This window comes from Haemorhous mexicanus, chromosome 4 (genome assembly GCF_027477595.1).
Source record: "Haemorhous mexicanus isolate bHaeMex1 chromosome 4, bHaeMex1.pri, whole genome shotgun sequence".
Classification (NCBI taxonomy): domain Eukaryota; kingdom Metazoa; phylum Chordata; class Aves; order Passeriformes; family Fringillidae; genus Haemorhous; species Haemorhous mexicanus.
The window spans coordinates 31,557,757-31,577,576 of record NC_082344.1 but is presented as its reverse complement, the minus strand read 5'-3'; the positions used below and the strand labels follow the sequence as shown (position 1 = coordinate 31,577,576).

Here is a 19,820-nt window from a genome sequence, read left to right as displayed (position 1 = left end):
GCAACTTTTTTCCTCACATAATTTTATTAATTGGATTTAATTAAATATCTGCTTAATTCAAAGTGGAGAAACTGATTGATAGTTGAAGAAATGGCATAATTAATTTTCCCCTTTTTAATTTATGTGTAGAAGAGATGGAACAGGAAATTATTTATGTGACTTCTGAAGGTCTTGGTGACAAGAAACCATTTTTTATTAATTATAGGTTCCTTAATTACTTCCTTAAAGGAAAAAATACTTTATATTCTTTTTGCCTGTGTATTCAGTGTTTTTTGTTTATATGATTATCTACTTGCTCATTTGTTTTATGGCTAACAGTGGGTAAATTTTCCTTATCAGTATGACAGAGATAGACTTTGATCCTTTCCAGGTCTTGCAAGAAATGTACTCTGCATGTTCTTCCATATTTCAGAGGACTCTTGACACGGTGTGATTGTCGTGCGTGGCTGCCATAGACTTAATTTTATTTATTTTTGGGGGTTATTTTCTCCTTCTCTGCTTGATTTTTTCAGCTGATTCAGGAATTTGCACCCTTCCTTGCAGTGGTGTGTCTCTTCTCGCAGTGTTTGTGTGGAGCAGAGAGGTCTGTGTCAGTGCCACTCCCATTGTTGGGTTGGTCATTTTCTGCGTGGGGGGTGCATAGTCTAGAGAAGTCCCAGCCTGAGCCATGGTGGCCACAGCAGGATCCTGGCATGGCCAGCTCTGGTTCTCACACCAGAAGGCAGGGAGGAGGGGAGGGTTCCTCATGGAATCCCCTTTGCTATTCCTGACCTCTCAGCAGCATCCATTCTTTTCTCCTCTGGGCAGCCATGGGGCTTCTGAGATATGTCACTGTCATCATGGTGGCTTAGCTAGGAATGCCTTATCCTGAGGATGAGGCACAGAGGCCACCGGCCCTGTTTGCTGGTGCCAAGTGCTCAAATACATTCTGCTGCCTAATAACTTCCTCTTCCCTACAGCCTGTGCGTCAAGCAGAGAAATTTTAGTTGTTCAAGCTCTCTTGGAAGATGAATACGCTCATCAGTCCTTGTGTCCTGTTATCTTGCCCAAACCTTTAGGAAGACTCTGTACTCCACCTGGACATTGGCATTGGACCACTGGCTTTGCTCCCCGGCCTTCCATGGGAGATAAAGCCTAACTTTTCTCAACCTGCTTCATATGACCACACACCCTTAGTAAGTCCTCTTGGAGGTGTTTGCTCAGCCAAGAACCCAGCTGTGGGACACTCTTTGGCATGTTGCATTGACAGTCATTTAATCTGTAGCCCATGTCACAAGTCTGTTGGCCACTTCTTTGCTTCAGCAGTATTGTCAACCTACGGTGAAGCTACCAGGAGGTTAATGCTGCCTGGTAGGTGGAACTCAAGCTATTTGCTTCCCCATCATGCTCCTCATGCCTCTAGCAGCAAAGGCTGCAGGAGACAGATGTGGATATTGCATGGACTCAAGAACAGAGATCAGCAGCAATTGGGCTTTGAGGGGACAACAGGCCTATTAATTGGCAGATGCCATGCTTTGCATGGTCACCAGGCAGCATAAGCATAAGAATATTTGGCTCCGATTCCTGTGAAATGAAGCCAAGGTCACAGCTTTCATTGCTGTTTCCCCCTTTATGTCTCTATTACTGCAATGCTCATAAGGGAAAAAAAGGAGCAGCAAAATTTCCAATTGCCAGAGTGTACTGGCTTCATCTATTTCCATTTACCCCCATAACCCTGGTTGACACCTCTGTGAGTGTTGTCCCTCCTCTGTTTGGTTATAGCCCTGGTCCTTTCCTCCTTTTGACATTCAGCTAGATCAGGAGTGCTTGGTCTTCTGTCCTGCAGGCCACACCGATTTTGGAGGTTGGCAGTGAGAGCCAGATGGTGTGGTTTGGCATATTGATAGCTACTCACTCACTCCAGCTCTGTTTGAAGAGAGGGGGTTGCTGGACTCAAGGGAGCTCCAGCCATCTCTTCTGGCTCAAACAGAAGGCTCCACAGTGGTTGTTCTCTGAAACCCAAACCAAAATGGAAATGGCAGGCAATCTGGGGCTGGACGTGTCAGGTTTCCTTTATCTGAAAAATTTGCATTGTTGACTTTTGGCAACCACACTCTGGCTTTTCACCAAGGGCATCTTTACATATGCCTCTGAATTTGCAAAATGCATGTTTTTGGATTGCCTCAGGAGTGTTTCGTGGGCAGTTTTTATGTTCTGTGTAAAGTCGGTACAGGTCTGTTTTAGTATTTTTGGATAATGCTCCTTGAGCTGTCAGCAATAGCCAGGGCTTTTAGAGTACTGTGCCCGTGCTGATTGCTTCTTTTGGATATGGGTCTGGAGAGGGGAAGGTTAAGCTCAGGGTCGCTGTGAACAGCAGCTCACCCTTTTCCTTGGTCTTAGTATGGACATGGGTGTGCCCTAGTCTCTGGTCCATGGGCTGGAGTCACAGGCGATCCAAGTCCAGTTCCCAGCATTAACTGGGAATGGACCATTCCCAGCTTGAATCAGCACTGGCCAAAGCCTTGCTCCTTCAGAATTGCTTTGCTGCCTTTGAACTCCTCCTGGCTGGACATGGGCTTGTGCTGTGGTAGGGGTTGGAGTCAGCATGGCTCTCCCAGGCCACACAGCACCCGGAGCCTGTGTAATCCTCTGTGCCAGCCTTGGCCTCCAGCAGTTCCACTTGTGGGTTCCTTCCTTTCATTTCCCAGGGCTGGCTCGCTCAGTAGACAAGTGTGATCTCAAGCAGAGTCACATGCTGTAACATGGCAGCTCTCCATGCATGCCTGTGCAAGCACAGCTAATTCACCTCGACCACTGGGAATGGAAGTCCCCTGACTGGGGTGGGATGTCCTCTTTGAGAGCCCACAAGCTTGCTGGAAAAAAAAAGTGTTTGGATGACAGGGTGACAGAGTTCAGAACCACCAAGAGAGCTCATCCAAGGGGTTTGATTCCTTAGAGCAGAGGAATTGCTCCATCCCTGAATGCCAAATGACTTCTTAATTCTTATGTTTACTGCATTAAATTTTCCAGAGAGTCCCTGAGATAGTTTTCTTACAGTGAAACATGTATGCATCTCTTTTGGAGATTATCCTGATAGATAACAGAATGTTTCAGAACTTGCTATCCAATATGCAAAAGCAGATGTGCTTTTATTGGGTCTTTTAAACTTAAACTGTGTTTGCAGCTCTCTGCAGAGCAGATGCTCAGAGTTTTGTTGGTATTCATTGAACATAACAGAACTACTAGACCTCCAAGAAGAGGTGCTGTGTTTGGTAGAGCAGGTTTGGTTAAATCTCTTAGTCTGAAGGGCCCCAGGGCTGATTTCCAGGTAATGATTGGCCTGTGGTGTCCTTCAAGGCTCCCATGGTGGAGATGGTCATGGGGGCCTTCAGGCCTTCAGTACCAGAGAGAAGAGGGCTGGAGATTTCTTCGAGGTATGATGGGCTGCCATCTGCCACCCGTTTTTATTCCTCCTCATTAATTTAATTTCCTTTGTTTATAGATTGAGGGGGAATAAGGGTTCCCAGGCAGGGTCAGGGTCTCCAGTTCCAGGTGCTTGTAGCTCCCAGTTTTAGAGTACCAGCAGGTATGTAAGAGCCCAGAAACTCCTGTAGCTGGTCACTAACCTTGCAGCTTTTGGATGTTTTTGTTGTATTTCTGTTCACGTGTAAATGCATTTTACAGGCATTCAGGTTCCAATTCTTAGGGGTTTTTATGTTAGAAAATTATACTCATCCCCCATTATTTTCTACTCAAAATGTATGTGTTTTGAAATATGAATAATCATTTACATATGTAGTCTTCCAACCTGAATGGCAAAAAAAGCCAGTTACCTTTGATATAAAAGTTACCCTTGGTTGCAAAATTAACTTTGTTTTAGTGGTCACTGGGAAATGAGAACCTGGGCATCTTTCAGAAAATAGCTAATGCAAAATGCAGAACAAAGGGGGTTTAAAATTAAATATTTAAATTGGCTTGTCCTATTGCTTTATTTAAGCCTGAATATAAATCTGCCTAGCATGAGTTTGTTGAATCAAACAAGGATCTATCAATTGTGGATTTATCAAAATAAATTACAAATAAAACCAAATTATGATATCTGATGGAGATTGTAATTTATCATTTCTACAAATATTTGATTTGATGGGAACCAAACTGGTGCTGCCATTTCCAAAAACCAATCCTCGTAATTTATTCTGTGGTCTTATAAATTTTCCTTTGCTTGCTTCTTTAGTGGTGTCCCAAATTATAACTCTTTCTAATGGTCAACCTATCTTGGCTTGAATTTTCCCATGCCTGAAGTCCACAATGCTGATGTAGCAGAACAAAAACTTTGAAGATATTTCCTTTTCTCTGTGCTGTTTATTATATCCTTTGCTTTGCGTGTAGACCGAGCTCTGAAGCTTAGGTCAACAAGAAGCCACCGTTGTGGCCAGGCTGGTTCGTGGGAAGCAGCACTCAAATGGTTCCAGTTTGCAGCTCTCCTGGGTCTGAGATGCTTCCCACAGGTCAGGCTGGCAGCTTCTGGGGCTTGAAATTGAAGTAGATACCTCTCAGATGACACGTGCCCTCGGCAGTGTTTTTACCTGCACGCTGGTGGTGGTTGCTCTAGGCTGGGGAATGGTCCTTAGCTGCTCTAAAGGAGAATTAGGATGGATTTAGTGCTTACTGGGAGCGTTCGGGTTGGAGGCAGACATCAGCTATAAAGAGAACATGGAATAATATTTTGCCCTTTTTTTTTCCTTTTTACTTTATAAAGTTAAACAAGTGCTACAAGAAGTTTCTGTGCTTATTTATTCACTTTCTTAAAGCTTTGGAATCCAGATCTATAAATACAAGCTGACTTAATGTTTACGATTATGGTCGCTCTCGCTTGAATTGATTGATGCTACTTGTTAGGAAAAAAAAGTTAAAAAAGGTATTAAGATACATAATCTGCAGGAAAATATTAACATGCTTGTTGTTAAAATATGTTGCTTTTGTCCATAAGGGAAAACCACTGTGAAAGTCTTAGCCTCTCAGTTTTCTAAAAACTGGAAGCCTGTTTGCCAGCTATTACAGAAGCAAAAGGAAAGACATCACAACCAGACTTAAGAGATGTAGCTTTCATCAAGGTAGCAGCTGTATCTCAGACTTAATTGTCATAGGGTATTGACCTTAAATAAAGAATCACCATTTCTTAAAAATAATCATGGCCCAATAGGTATAATTATATATATTTTTTTGGGGGGGGGGGGGTGGATTTTAGTGTCATTTCTTCATTGCAGATTTCTAGTTAGAGTTTTGCCCTAATTCTTTTTAGAAGGCGATGTAGGCTTTCTAATTCATGTGAGTTTTCTTAAGAAATGTAAAACACTTTTCAGTTTTACCAAATAACCCATGCAGATGTGCAGCCGAATTTAACCAATTCAGAAAACTTTTGACTTCTTGTTAGGAAATATTCTTTATTCAAACTTGAACAAATAGATCAGGAAGGATTATGTTTCCAAGTCTGTGTTTACAAATCTGAATTAATTTGGTTTTTCTCAAATGTTCAGGATGCGGAAAATTTACAGATTTAATTATATTAAGTTGTAATATCATTACGCACATTTAAGTGACTCTGAATGGAGTAAAACCTAGCAGATAAATTTATAAGCCATAAATGTGTCCAAATAAATTTTTGTCAATCAGATTTTTAACTGCGACAATGCAGTTTTGATTTTAATTCCTTTTTGCTGAATATGATAACTTTAATGCATTATATAGTCTTAAAGCAATTATTTTATATAAAGCTAAGCTGGGTACTTTTAGGCAAACATTAGTTTTGCCTTGACTTATGTGCAAAAATGTTTCCCACTTAAAGCGGTTGAAGGAATCTGGATTGGGTAATTTAGGCTGAACTGTTGAAAGTGAAGTTGTTTGCTTAGGCATCGATCCAGTCAAAACTTGTGCACATCTTTAACTTTCTGCAGTCTGTGTAGCCTGTGGGACCTCTACTGACATGGATAAAGTAGCAGGCGTGCAACATCATTCCCAAATTGGATGCACATACCCTACTGTCACATGCACTTGAATTAAAAGTGCATTTAAGTGTGCTTGCAAATAAAAGGTGTGGGACTCCTCAGAGATTACCTGGTCTCACCAAAACACCCAACTGACAGTCAAAAATGAGATTTCCTTTCTTGTCTATGCCTATGCCTGGGGGTGGGGAGGGGGGAAGGGAACGTTTTGTTGCTTTTAATACAAGCTTCATTGGATTGGTTTGTCTCTCTGGTGCAGTCGTGACGCAGTGTTGTGTTTTATCAGTGCCCACCCCCAGCAGAATTCTTTGCTTAAGAGGAGGCAGATTTTCACCTACTGAATAAGAATCTGGACTCACATTGATGCTTCTCAGTGTTGTCTTGTGTGCTCTCCTGTGCCGGAGTGAATTTTATCCCCGGACTGCCTGGTGTAAGTTACAGACCTCTTTCTACCCTCTGAAAGTTTGCATGCTCAGATGTGACTGTGCTGAATGATAGCATGTCTATTTTAGACTTCAACCTGTAATTCTGATCAGGAGGGAAGGTTGCTAGAAGAACTTAGCTCATTTTTCTCTTGAAACAACTTTTAAATACTGGGTGAGTTTTTAAAGACTTCTCTGCATGGTTTTCTTTTATAAAACATGTTTTCTGTAACCATGAACACTTGTTTTCCCTGAATGGATCTTGAAAATCCCTAGTATTGAGTCATAAAAGCTACTTGCCTGTGAGAAAGACTTTATTCAGTCACTGAAGGATCAAATTGTCCTTTAGTTAGAGAAGAATGTTTATCAGCAAATGCATGAGAGTTTGTTGATACTTCACCTTTCTTACTTGTTTGTAGAATTGCTTAAAGTGACTGCTGTCTGTGTTTTTAGTGAATGTTTTCAGCAACAAAATCTCTTGCTAGATATTTTATATCCATTTTTGACCTTTCAGTGGTGGGAACAGAAGGTTGATAGGGACTAGGAAAAGGAAGCATCCTCTGGAAGTTTTGAGAGCTGACAGTGACAGTCCCTCTCTGCAATGTTAAACTGGACAGGAATCCTTGGAAAGCTATCAACTTCAGTCTTGTTTCCATATCAAGTAGCAGCATGAAGTATGCTTAAACACATTGTGAATGTGTTAAAATAGGAACTGATTGATACAGAACCTGCTTCTGCCGATGTGGTAATTGATTTTTTTTTTTATAGTAAGTTCAGAGTGCTTTTTGTGTACTGGAGCATTAAACTTGCATAATGTTTGGCCTTGTGACAAGTCCTGTGCATGTAATTTAGAGCCATATAGGGATGTTCTCAGTCTGGAACTGCTGGATTCAATACCACCTTTCATACCGTGAATGTAGCGTTAGTAATTGAAAGTAAATAATTTGTGAGCCTTGTGGCCTGAGCATGAACTGGAAATGATAAGGACTATTGATAAGAACGATGTTAGTAGCTCTGGTTATAAACCAGGCTTGGTTTCTATGCAGTGCTGCGTTCAGTACCCGGAGACTGGAATGCCAGATCTGGCCTGAGTTTATACATGTTGGTGGGAACCTGACAGATTGGTTTTATATAAAAAGCACAGACAGAAGTAGAGAGGATATGGACTAACCTCTTAGGAGCTGCTGTCTGGTAAGCATTTTAGACAGACTTTTCCCCCACTGGTAACTAGAAGTGAACCTGCCTGTCAGTACAAATCCAGTGCCGCTGTCAATCATTAAACATCTACTGTTTTCAACACGGCAGAGGAAAAGAAATTGTCCTCCCTTGTCTGCCTTGCCATAATGCAAAGTGGAGTAGTCATAAAAATTATTTTGGGAAATGCTACACTAGCCGCTGTCCTTTGATTTTTGTTCATACTTGGGCAACAACAAATCAGTTAAATCTGGGATGTTGCAGAATCTCTGTCCCATCCAGAGCAGAAGAAAATTTTCAGCTGCAGCATGGGGGAACTTCTGAGAGTAGGAGAGCTGCATGCAGCATGATTTATATATGGTATGAGCTGCATACCTTTCAGTGCCTCACAAGTGCTGTAGGTTCTTCCCTAATTATCAGTGAAGAGAATATTAAAGGACATTTATGGGATCTCTGTTTGTTCCTTTATGTCACACAGTTGGATTGCTAGAGGGTAATGCACTCTGACTACTTCCTTAGAATTTGAACTTAGTCCTGAGCTTTTATTTATCCATTCATTCCTGCTGTTTGGTACTTCTCTGTTCTCATTAGCAGCAATTCTTTCAGCAAAACTAAAAACCCCCAAACCCTGACATCTCTGATTTTCAAATTTAGTATTTTTTTTTTCACTAACACTTGTCTAGGCTCAGTAGTGTACCGTGAATAGCTTCCAGGAGACCTGTCTTAGTAAATGTCCATATATAAACATGTCCTAAAATGATCTCATGCTTAACACGAGATCCAAACTTTTTCCTGAGGATTCACTTGTCATTGTGCATGAATTGAGGTGCTTTTTTACCTAGGTTTTGTTCTCATCTCTCCCTTAGGGAAGAAATAGCACTCTGTGTTGACAGAGTTTATAACAAGCTGTTTAGTGAACAATAAAATACAGTCCGAGGAGGGTGTCTGGATCATCTGCCAGTGAGGCAGAGGGATGTGCTTAGCATTTCCAAAAATCAAACTTTTCTTGCTGAGGTGCAAGCTTCTAAGTCCATTTAAAAGGCTTCAACTTGAACATTTTAAGTATGGTCCACTGACTATGGACCATAAGAAAACTCTGTTAACTAAAAAACTTGCCTTAATGCAGAATTAGCTTCTTCCAGCTTGAAATGCCATCTCTATGCATTTCCCTCCAGCCATCAGAGATGCACGCTCCAGCTTCAGGTCCTGACACAATTCCTCTGCCCTGCTAGTGCCCAGGTGTGAGTTTGCAGCATGGCAGAACAGGTTGGGCTGGTTCAGGAAGAGTTATCCAAAGCCTAAATAGGAAAATGTACATTTCCAGAGTCTGCTGTGGTAGCACAGCACAGCTGACTGCACAGGAGGTATCAGTCCCAGAGGTAACTGGGAGGATCTCCCAGCACCCAGCAGGTCAGGTTGAATTGCATTTGGGTTGCATCGAGGCATGTTGGTGAAATATGAGAGCAGGAGACACGGGCTGGTGACTTCCAGGTGTCACACATGGAGCAGATCACCTGCCATTCCCTCCTGCATGTTTTTTTTTTTTTTTTTTTTTCCAGTTTCTTTTTCATCCCAGTAACAATATGATATATCACAAGCTCTTGGGTTACATTAGGTGATGAGGGGCATAGTTCAGCATGTCTGAGCATGCCAAATGTATTTTGGGCTCTAGAAAGAAGCAGACTAAGATTTAGTCTGTATTTAGTCACTGGCCTGCTTTGCAGGATATTTTGCATTTCTGAAAACTTTCTCAGCAGAGATGTGCCTTTTTTTTCTTTTTTTTAATAAGCATTTAAAATCTTTTACCGTTTTTTAAGGCTGAAAGTAGTAACACCTAGCCATTCAAAGGCAGCCTACATGTTAATTTTCAAACATGTGCTTATTCCTTTTTTCCTTTTGATTTCCATCTTGTTAAAGACACAGATTGGCTGCTGCTTGGTGCTGTTGCTTGTGCCAGCACAGTGGACATCAAATTGAGCCTCTCAAGTTTTGGAGGAAGCTCTGTTTGGAACCATCACCTTGCATAAAATGACAGGAGGGGTGACTTCTTCCTTAAGACATCCTTTTCTCCTGAGGCCATGTATCCTATTTCACAGGGAGGGAGTTTGTGTAGCTGCCTCTCTGAGCCCTTTGCCAGAAGCCCTGCTGACAGTCTCCTGGAGGCTCTCTGGCCTTACGAGGCGATTTAGGAGCGCACATACGCACTCCTAAAGTCTTCATTTCTTTGGGACCATCTGGAGGAGTTCACCCCACCCTCTCCCAGGGAAGCTAATAAAGGCAACCTTGTGACTTAGTGGTTTATTTTGGAAGCTGCAAGAACTCGCCGTGGCTGGAGGAGCCAGATTTGGCAAACATTGTTGCACGGATTCTGTTGTGGTGGGGGAATGTCACAATCGCCCTGCTCTTTCCCTCACTCCCAGGAATTGGGTCACCAAATAAATTGGTAGGTTGGTTGATAAGTGGAGAAAATACAGATCTCTATTGGGAATAAGGGTGTGCTTTTATCTAGCTGGTCCAAAGAAATGGGTCTTGTACAATCACAGTCTGTGGATGCATGCATGGACCTCAGTCTGCTTTGCCCGTTTTCAGGAGAAGAAACTGGGGCACTGAGGCTAACTTGGCAAAGGTACTGTGGAAATCCATGCAGGATGAAGAATTTAATCATTAATCTCCAGGATCAAGGAAGGACCCTAGTCCAGTACTTCATTTCCTAGCAAAAGTCTGATGTGCACAAATGCTTTTAGTGGGGTTTTGTCTTCATTCACAGGCAAACAAGTGCTAACTGTTACTGTTTCTTCCAAGTATCATTAGCCTGTTTCAAATATCATTTTCTGTTTCTGTCAAGTCCTTTTCCACTCAATGGGCTGAGTGCTCATGAATTATAAAAAAGCAACAATTCTTCAAACAGAAAATGTGCTTTGGTGCTTCGTTTTCTCATGTTATCTCATAGTATAAAAATCCTTATACAAATGTTTTTAGCCATTAAGACCTTCTGAAATGTTATTTTAGAGTGTAAGGCATTCAAGGATTGATGTCTGCTCCATGTCTGGAAAAGACTGGAGCAACAGTTGTTCAGCCAGTTTGGAGCCTGCAGAAAAAAAGAGGGACATCTTTTTTTGCTGAATATGTTTCTGTAGAGAAAGCATCAATCCTTGACATCAATTTTAGAGTTTTCTAGGAAACACTCATGGATAGATGTTTTATTTTCCTCTTGGTTGTTCTCAAGGATCCAGCACCTCAGGAGTGTGCAAAATCTCTTTTAATTTTTTATCTTTGCTGTTATTTCAGGGGTTTCAGAGACCCTTCCTCCCTGCTGCTGCAGGACCCAAATTGCATTTGGGTCATTGAAAGAAATTAAGCATAATCTTGAAACTGTCCATGTGGGAATATTGTATTGAAGTGACTTGGGGAAATAGAGAGTGAGCAGGAGGTGGGCTCAGGGCTTTAATTTGACATCCCCTGCTCTCTAGAAGTGCTTCTTCAAAGAGGTGGAGTTGGCTGATGCACATTTGCTGCTAAATGTTCATTTAACCCCAGGATGTCTTTGTGGTGGACAATAACAGAAGAGAATTGGCCCTTGGAGGAGGCAAGTAGTTTGGGAAAATTTGCTTCTAGCTTTTGGCCATTTTCCTGTCACTGTTATCACTCTATTTAACAGTCTTTTGGATGATGAAGGTTTTCTTTTTTAAACTCCCTTTCTCCGTGTCCATTTTTTGCTTTGAAGAAGCTTACTCTTTTATCGGACTAAGAAAGATGTAATTCAAAAGGCAGTCATAAAACTGAAACTGTCAAAATAAATACTCAAAGATATCTGTGACAATAGTTTGAATATAATAACTGTTAGTATTGGTAACTATCTATAGGAAAAAACAGAGTTCAACGATTTCGTTGCACCTTTTTCATAGACTTCTCTAAAACAGTAGGGATACATGGAAATATTGAAATTACTGTGCTGTTTCACTGACTGAAAAGCTGTAAGGAAATTGTATTCTTACAGCATGGGATGTGATAGCAGCAACAGATGAATATTAATGTTCTTCAGAGTAATTTCAGTGGTATTTCCTAGACAGACATGCATATAAAATAATTTTTCAAAGGAGCATACCCAAGGCTGCAGCTGATAAAATGTTGAGAGCTCTGCTGAGGTCAGTGGAGCCAGGTGTTCTGTATCAGCCGGGAGTCAGGCTGTGTGGTGTGGTCCATGTACCCTATGTCTTATATTCTCTGGGTGCATAAAGCCAAGAGGAATCCTCCTGCTAGAAAGAGGGCTTATTGCTCTGCTTGGTAAATTCAACACAAACAAAATTGTCACACTTTCTAAATCCTTTTAAATTGCTCAAAAAATTTTCTTGGTCCGTGATATTGCAAGAAACATTTTGCTTTGGAGGTGACCTAATTTGAATCTTTTCTGAATTGCTTTATGATTAGAGCAGTCACATGCTGAGGTAGGACCCTATTAGTGGGTTTAAATCATCTGTTTATTTCTGAAAACACGCGTTGTTATGAGCTCTGCTGAGTATTCTCCCCCCCCCCCCCTTTTTTTTTTAATTTTCTTTTTTCTTTTTTTTTCCCTCTGTTGCAGGACAGAACATCGCAGTCCTACCGGTTTGGAAGCAAAATATGGAATGTGTTTCACTGCTGACCGAAGGCAGCCAAATGAACAGTATTTATAGTAGTTCGAAAATCAGCAGTTAGCAGTTTCTTCACATTCTAACACTACCCAGCACTTTCCAGAGAGAACTCATTGTTTACAAGAAATCTGCTTTCCAAATCCGTTGCGGTGCCCTCCAGCCTTGACTATTAACTATTTGCAAAGGGGAAGCTAATCTACAGTTTGGGGAAAGATGGCAATGGATGAGTACCTGTGGATGGTCATTGTGGGTTTTATCATTGCTTTTATTTTAGCTTTTTCGGTCGGTGCGAATGATGTTGCAAATTCTTTCGGAACGGCCGTGGGCTCTGGTGTTGTTACTTTACGCCAGGCTTGCATTTTGGCTTCGGTTTTTGAAACCACTGGCTCAGTGTTACTGGGAGCAAAAGTAGGAGAAACAATTCGGAAAGGTATCATTGATGTTAACCTGTACAACAAGACTGTCCCACTGCTGATGGCAGGAGAAGTGAGTGCAATGGTTGGTAAGTAACACTTTCCTATTCCAAGTAATGTTTGGTCTGTATTTGTCACCCTGTTAATTGTGAGCATTGTTAATTCGGTCTTCCCATCTTCTGGACCTGCACATCTGTTTTTGTGTGAATGTAGGGGCCTGTATTCCTTTTTAAGTCTACTATGTTTTTTTAAAATGCTTCTAACAATTTACATTTTTCAGTAGTTCAGCCACTTAACTAATAGACAAAAAGAAATGTTTAACACAATGGATCCTATATGTGTATAAGACACTGAAAAAATATTTTGGTGATTTTTATGATGGTAAATGGAAATTATAAAAGTCTAGCATTTGTGTCAATCAGCAGTTTGCAATGTGTGTGTATGAGAAGGAATCCTTTTTAAAAAAGTTTCAGAAAATCCAAACACTTGTGTAAACTGATTGCCCGGCTGAGTGACTGCAATTAGTCCCACATTTCACCCTTGCCCACGGCAAAACTAAGGGAGCACTAAAGAAAATCACACATTTAAGGTCTTTTTAGTTTTTCTGACCCAAACGGCAGCAGGTCAGCCCTTAGAGTCTGCCCCCTTGCTTGTGTTTGTAGCTAACTAAAGCTCTGTTCAGAACAAACAGCATATTCTGAGGTAAGTAACAATAAGCCACGGAATTCACTCTTTGTTTATGTGCAAGAGGCTTTGTGAGCTTTTAGAGAGCTCCCTCAAGGAGCAAACCTGCTCTTAAAGGGCAGGAGGCAGCAGGAGGAAACCCTTTATCTGTGGGAGAGGCAGCCCTGGCAAGGGGCCAGCCCTCCCACCTCAGCTTGGCAGCTTGGTGATTTACACAAGCATCGCGGCATCCTCTGCTTGAGAGGGATGTTCCACTTAAAGATTTTCTTCCTTAAACCTACTTAAACCTGACCTAAATATTATTTCCACCTATCCCTTCTAATCTCCTCCCACTTTTTAGGCCTGCGCAGGAGTTAGGTGAGTCTGGGCAGAGATTTACTACATGTGGCTATTTTCCTGGTTCCTTTGGGAAAAGAGAAAATTGAGTGCCTTTAAAAAAAAGTTTCTTTTATTTTTATGGTTCGAAATGGACATTGGGTGCTTTGTGTGCCTGAGAGTGTGAAGGTAGTTCCTTTGGTTCTGTGGCTGGTTCTGAGCCTCCTGAAGATTGGCCACCTTTCCTTGCCCCAGGGGAAGAGGGGTTGGTTCCCAAGAAATCACTGGAGCGGCAGCTACTTCCACAGATGGTCCCCTCTAGCCCACCCCAAGTGCTCCTGCCCCCCCACCCCATCGGTTCCTCTCTCCTGATACCTTGCAGGGTCAGCTGTAGGTGTTTGCTCTTCCCCTCAAGGTGTAGGGTGGCTTTTTAGCAGCATCCCAGTTGCATCTGTTATCCTTGTGCTTGCTGAGATGGCTCTGTCTCTCCCCATGGGTAAGCCGGGAGCACTGCACACCGCCTGAAGTGTGAGTGACCCGCGTGTTCTTGAGTCCCTTTGAAGGAAGGGTCCGTTTTCTTTTCTGGATCTATTTCTGGTATCCTGATCCTGGCAGGGCAAAGTTTTAAGTCTCAGATACCCCCTGCAGAGGCAACTGGCCAGAAGCTCAAGGAAAACAACTTATTTGCATGCCTATTTACATAAGCCTGTGTGAACTTCATGACCAGTTGCATTCCCTTCCTCCAGTAGGGGCATTAGGAAGAAATTCCACATTATAAGTCTCAGAATTAAGCACAAGTTACAAAGTGCAGATTTCAGTTTTTTTTTTTTCTCAAATCCATCTCCAGCTTTTCTCTGGATGTATGATATTTTTTCTGTGTTTTCTCTTAGGTTTTGGATGTTTACTTTTCCTCTTTCTGCTTTTGCTCTGCATTTTCCCCCATGCAGAAAATTCTGTTCTCTCATACCTTATGATCATGTTTTTGCAAATGGATTTAGCTTCTGAATTTCAATGAGGCTTAAATGAGTCAACAGTCTGGGAGAGACCAAAAGTCACTGTATCCTCTTTCCAGATGTTGGTGGAAGATCCTTTGATGCTTGCAGCAAACAGCAGATGTAATTTTCAGGTCAACCTTTTCTCCTAAGAGAAAAGGAAGCGGGAAGTAATGAGATTAAATTTTTAATATGTAGCATTTTGTAGTAATTTGGAGCACATTAAAATGTTGTTTATTAGGCAGATGAGAAGTTAAGGACTGTTGCTCTTGGGGGTAGATTGTAGTACTTGCCCAGCATCAACTAATTGTCAGGTTATTGTCGAGACTTGCCCTTGTGTTGCTCTAGAGGTTCTGGTGCAAGCTGAAGTCAGCAGCTGATGTGACTGAGGAGATGCCACCAACAGAGAGGACATCCCAGCCAGGATTAGCAGAGCCAAGTACTAATCTAGTCCTGCAGGTGACATGGTGTTTGCTGTGGGCTCACAGCTGGCATGGAGCACTGGAGCCTCAGGAGAAGGAGGTGCTCTCGGCGGCAGGGCAGCGTGAAACACACCCTGGCCAAACGCTGGTGCAGGCAGCTCCTGGTCCAGGCAGTCTGCAGCCCTCTGTCCTCAGGAGATATTAACCCAGAGGAAAGGGTGTGGGCCACGGTGTCCACAGGCATGAAGGGTCTGAATTTGGGACTCTGTGACCCGGCCTAGTGAGTCTCCTGCTTCCTAAGTTAGTTTGGCGAGGGTAAAAGTCAAGTACATACGTTTTATGTTAAAGAGGATGTAAAGCTTTGTTGTAGGTAGTTAAAGCACTGCAAGACCCAGAGTAAAGTCCTGCTCTGGCTTCTTTTGTATTTTCTTCTGTTCTTTAACGCTTCCTTAAACTTCTTGAGATAATGCATTGTCCCTCTCAGGCCATCCATTGGTCCTTCACCACCTGTTTCTTTCTCTACTGTTTGTTTTCAGTTGGGCAATCTGCTCTTGTGGAAGGTGTCCCTGCCCATGGCATGGGGTTTGGAATTAGATGATTTTTAAGGTCCCTTCTAACACAAACGATTCTGTGATTCTGTGTGTGATCTATGAAGTTAAATAAAGAAGAAATAGTTCCATACTTCCTCTATTTCCCCCGACAACAAACCCAGTCCTCACCAGACATTTGCAGTGCAGCTGTAGCTTGGTTGCATTTCCCCTGTTTTTTGTACTGAGTATTCTGTAATTACATATCTAGGGGTAGCTTATCTTTTTATTTGGCTTCTTTCAGATGTAGCCATCTGATTTCTCCTTCTCCTCACTTCCATTTGCTGGTCTCTAAGTTCATGTCAAAGGTTTCAAAGTGTTTTTATTTTTATTTTTATTTTAGTCCGGGGGAAAAGAAGCCAAAAAATTAAAGAGCAGGTGTTCCTTGATTGATCTAGAATTTCCACTAGCAAGAGAAGTAACAGTTGTTTTGGGATAGTACACCAGGAGAGATCAGTTTTACAAACTGGTTGACTTCCAAATGCAGCCACATATGATATCTGCAAATCACTGTTTGCAGATGGCTCTGTTTCAAGACCTTCAAACCATCTTCTTATGTTGGAATTGAGGATGGAGGTTGAAACTTTGGGTAGCCTGCCAGCCTATGTTCAGTGACCTTGCTTTATCACCATATCTGCTGCAGATCTGTTAAGGGGAGGTGGCTGAGCCAGAAAATTCAGGATCTCTTATGGCAGTCTGATTGCTGCCACTGGTGACTCAATACATGAAGATTTAGTCTTAAGGCCATGAAGTATGACAATGAGAACTTTGTAAGAATTCTCTAATATTAGGGGAGGTCCACAGAAAGCTGGTGTCACTCTCAAAAGTTTTTTGGTGTCCTGAGGTTAGTGCCACTGCAAGAGGAGCAGGGATCTTGTGTCTTTGCAAAGTGAAAAGGAGTCAGAGCATGGAGCTGCGTGCTCGAGAGCTCGGTGGCCATCTGTGTCTGATCTACCTCCTGAAAGAGATGCTTGGGATACTTTTTTTCCCCTGCACTCTTGGCCAGCATCCTTCCTGGATGTCTTGCTGGAATGCCAGACGTTGTATTTACTTTACAGACCATTACCCACTGTCCCTTAGATAGTTTGGGGAACTTATTTCCTTATGCAGGGTATCTTTGGCTACTCCATGACTAACATAAGCCTTTTCAGCAGTCTTGAATTTCTCCTTGATTCCTTCTTGAATTTCTCTGCAACAATGAGCTGCAGATGAAGGCAGTGAGAGAGTCTCTGCTCTTCCCTCAGTCCATTTTTCCTACAGAGGGCTGGATGGCTGTGTATCTCTGAGACGAAGCATGAAATCTCTCTGTCCCACAATATGAATACTACTTCCTCTGGTAGTATCCAAGTTTAGGAGCATGGGTAGTTCACTAGTGAAATGGTGAATGCCTCCTCATGCTGATCACCTGGAGGCTTGCAGGGTCAGCCCTCAAGAGGGAGGTTTTCTAAGCTTGATGTACACTGGGAGCAGTTTGTGTACTTAATCAGACAGGCTGTAAATACTGAAAGCAGAACTGTCGTGGATTGTAGGGAGCAGTTAGTCATAAACAGTCATAAGTAAGATGTAGCATTCAAAGCTGCTATTAAACTGTCGTAGTGTCTGCTTTTAGAGACAGAACAGGAACAAAACCCTCTTTAGAAGATCTCTCTTATGCATGAGGAGTGTAGGCAGCACTTGTAAAAGAACGTGGGCACGTGGCAAAGAATTTTCTGTGTTACATTATTGTTGTTGTTGTTGTTTATACCGTATGGTTCATTTGTTTCTAGGTTCTGCTGTTTGGCAGCTAATTGCATCGTTCCTGAAGCTCCCAATATCAGGGACCCATTGCATTGTAGGTGCTACGATTGGGTTTTCTCTGGTGGCAATTGGCACGCAGGGTGTGCAGTGGATGCAGCTTGTCAAGATTGGTAAGTGCTGTCTCCTTTTATGTGTAGGGGTATGTGAAATAGTGTGTGCTGCCTGCGAGAAACATTCCCAGAAATCTGCTTTGTGCTGATAGCACTCCCTTAAATAAATTAATTTATTTTCCACCTGGGTTGTGTCATTCAGAAAATGCACTGGTGCCATGTTCATTAAGGGCTGCAGTGTCTCTGGTGGAGAAAGGGGTAAGGCAAAAGTTGCACTTCCCCAGTGGAAAGCTGGGGACACATTGTCCCTCAAGAAACATGCTTCAAGGTGACATTCCTCCTCTTCTAATTCTCTTTGAGGCAGCTCATACTACCCTGTTCTTGCTCTCAACAATATGAATACTATCATGTGAATGCCCACAGTCATGTTTCTCCACCCACCACCTTCAGGGCATACAGCACGTTTAACTCACAGCTTCCCATTGCCAAGAACAGTGGCACATCCAAGCAGGGATGTGATGGATGTCTTATTGTTTTGGAAGCCTTTGGAACTTGAGGTGCAGTCTAAAGTCTCTATTAGAAGGAAGGCATGCTGAAGGCATGGTGATATATTAGAACTTAAGCAATGCGTGTGATTTTTTTTAAATTCTGTCAATAGTGAAAGAGTTTTCAGTGACAGCAGAATCAATCTGTTAGCCATGCTGCAAACAATAAATCACTGTGGATGAGATTTCCAGAGTGCTGCCCTAATCCAGTTTTATTGAAATCAGTGGGAGCTTTGCCACCTACTTCAGTTAAATCATCCTGGACACTTGCAGTGCTGGCCTGCAAAAAATGTACCCGCATCATACGTTGCAGTTGATGCTTCTGTGGCATTTTGGAACTCGAGACTGTTACCCTGGGAGCAGCATGTCATCCTGCTAGATGCAGTTGCTTTCTGCTTGCTTGCAACATTCATGGTCATGGTGATTAGGAAATTACAGCGCTTTCTTGGTCTACTCTGATTCAAACTACAAGAAACTTTCCTGAGGAGTTTGGTTGCTAAACTTGCAAAATTAGCAGGAAATGCTTTGGCTTTTGTTTCTGATATGGCTTAGCATTACTTTGACTTTCATGAGTGTCCGTGGGCATTGAGTTGCACCAATTGTAAGTAAACATACAGAGCATTCATTCCAGTTGTACAAGAATTGTTTTAAATTTATTGCTCATTAACAATGTACTTAGCTATTATGCAAGAATACTGTTTATTTCAAGTTTCATTCTTTCTTCAACACAGTTGCCTCTTGGTTTATTTCCCCACTGTTATCTGGCTTGATGTCTGGAATCCTATTTGTGCTGATCAGATTCTTCATTTTAAACAAGGTAAAGAAATCTCACTGTTATAATGAGTGCTTATTATGAAGGTTGTGTTTTAGCCTCCCGTTTGAGTGCTGCCATTTCCATAGTTGAAAGTTTGACTTCTTTTTGGACAAGAGACCAGTTATTTTTTTAACAGCCATTTGAGTTATACTTGCTCTTAGCAGTTCTGAAAGCTCACAGTAAGTAATTTGACAAGTATTTGAGGCTTAGAAGGTGCTATGTGATAATTAATATTGTATATTCTGTTAGGTCAGAGGATGGTACATTGGGGCTGGTTCTATATCAGCACAAGCTTGCTGGCATTGACTTAGCCTCACAATTGCTGTTTTGACTGTAATTTAAACAGAACAGTCCTCCCTTGGAGATACTCTTAATTGGTATTTTAAAGTCAGGAAATTTTAAGCCTTGGTTTTCCAGCACATCAGACATTAGAAGATGGGCATCTGCCGATTTTGTAGATTCTCAAGAAACCTGAATCAGAGGGTTTCAGTGACCTGAGGTAACATTGCTCTGTGTATAACCAGTGCAAAAGATGACTTGACTGCCACCCAGCATGGTCTGGAAACCTGAACTGCCTTTTCCATTTCTCTCACACCATTCAACTTGCTAAAATGGGGAAGTGAAGAGCATGACAGTGACCTAAAATAAGGGACACTATATTAGCAGTTATACAGGGAACTTAAATAGATGAGGGATTAATTCTTTTGCTATAAATAACACCACCTGTAACCTCAGCTTCATCGTTCTTTATTTCTGCTCTAAATGAATGTCAGTGATAAAAACAGATGATAGATTTGATCAGATTCAGCTTTGAATAAGAAATAACTCAAGTTGCATGAAAGATAAGGAAAGGTTCCACTATTGTATTTAAAGCCTAGCGACTTAGGAAATTAGCCATCAAAATCATGTGAACTCTGGTATTAAAGCCATATATTTAAGCATTCAAGAGGCAGAAAAATTCAAGTTCAGGAAA

At 41.9% G+C, this 19,820-nt stretch overlaps 1 protein-coding gene across 4 annotated transcripts in view; it reads left to right on the top strand.

Moving 5' to 3' along the window:
• SLC20A2 (solute carrier family 20 member 2) overlaps window positions 1-19,820 on the top strand; it is a 56,836-nt gene that overhangs the window by 12,275 nt on the left and 24,741 nt on the right. For 3 of the 4 annotated variants that reach the window (XM_059844283.1, XM_059844282.1, XM_059844280.1), the window contains exons 2-4: window positions 12,180-12,730; window positions 17,408-17,548; window positions 18,765-18,850. In XM_059844283.1, coding sequence (XP_059700266.1) covers window positions 12,442-12,730; window positions 17,408-17,548; window positions 18,765-18,850 — 516 coding nt within the window. In that variant the 5' untranslated portion in view covers window positions 12,180-12,441. Of the gene's footprint in view, window positions 1-6,267; window positions 6,412-12,179; window positions 12,731-17,407; window positions 17,549-18,764; window positions 18,851-19,820 lie in introns of those variants that run through there. The other variant, XM_059844281.1, reaches the window with a different exon arrangement.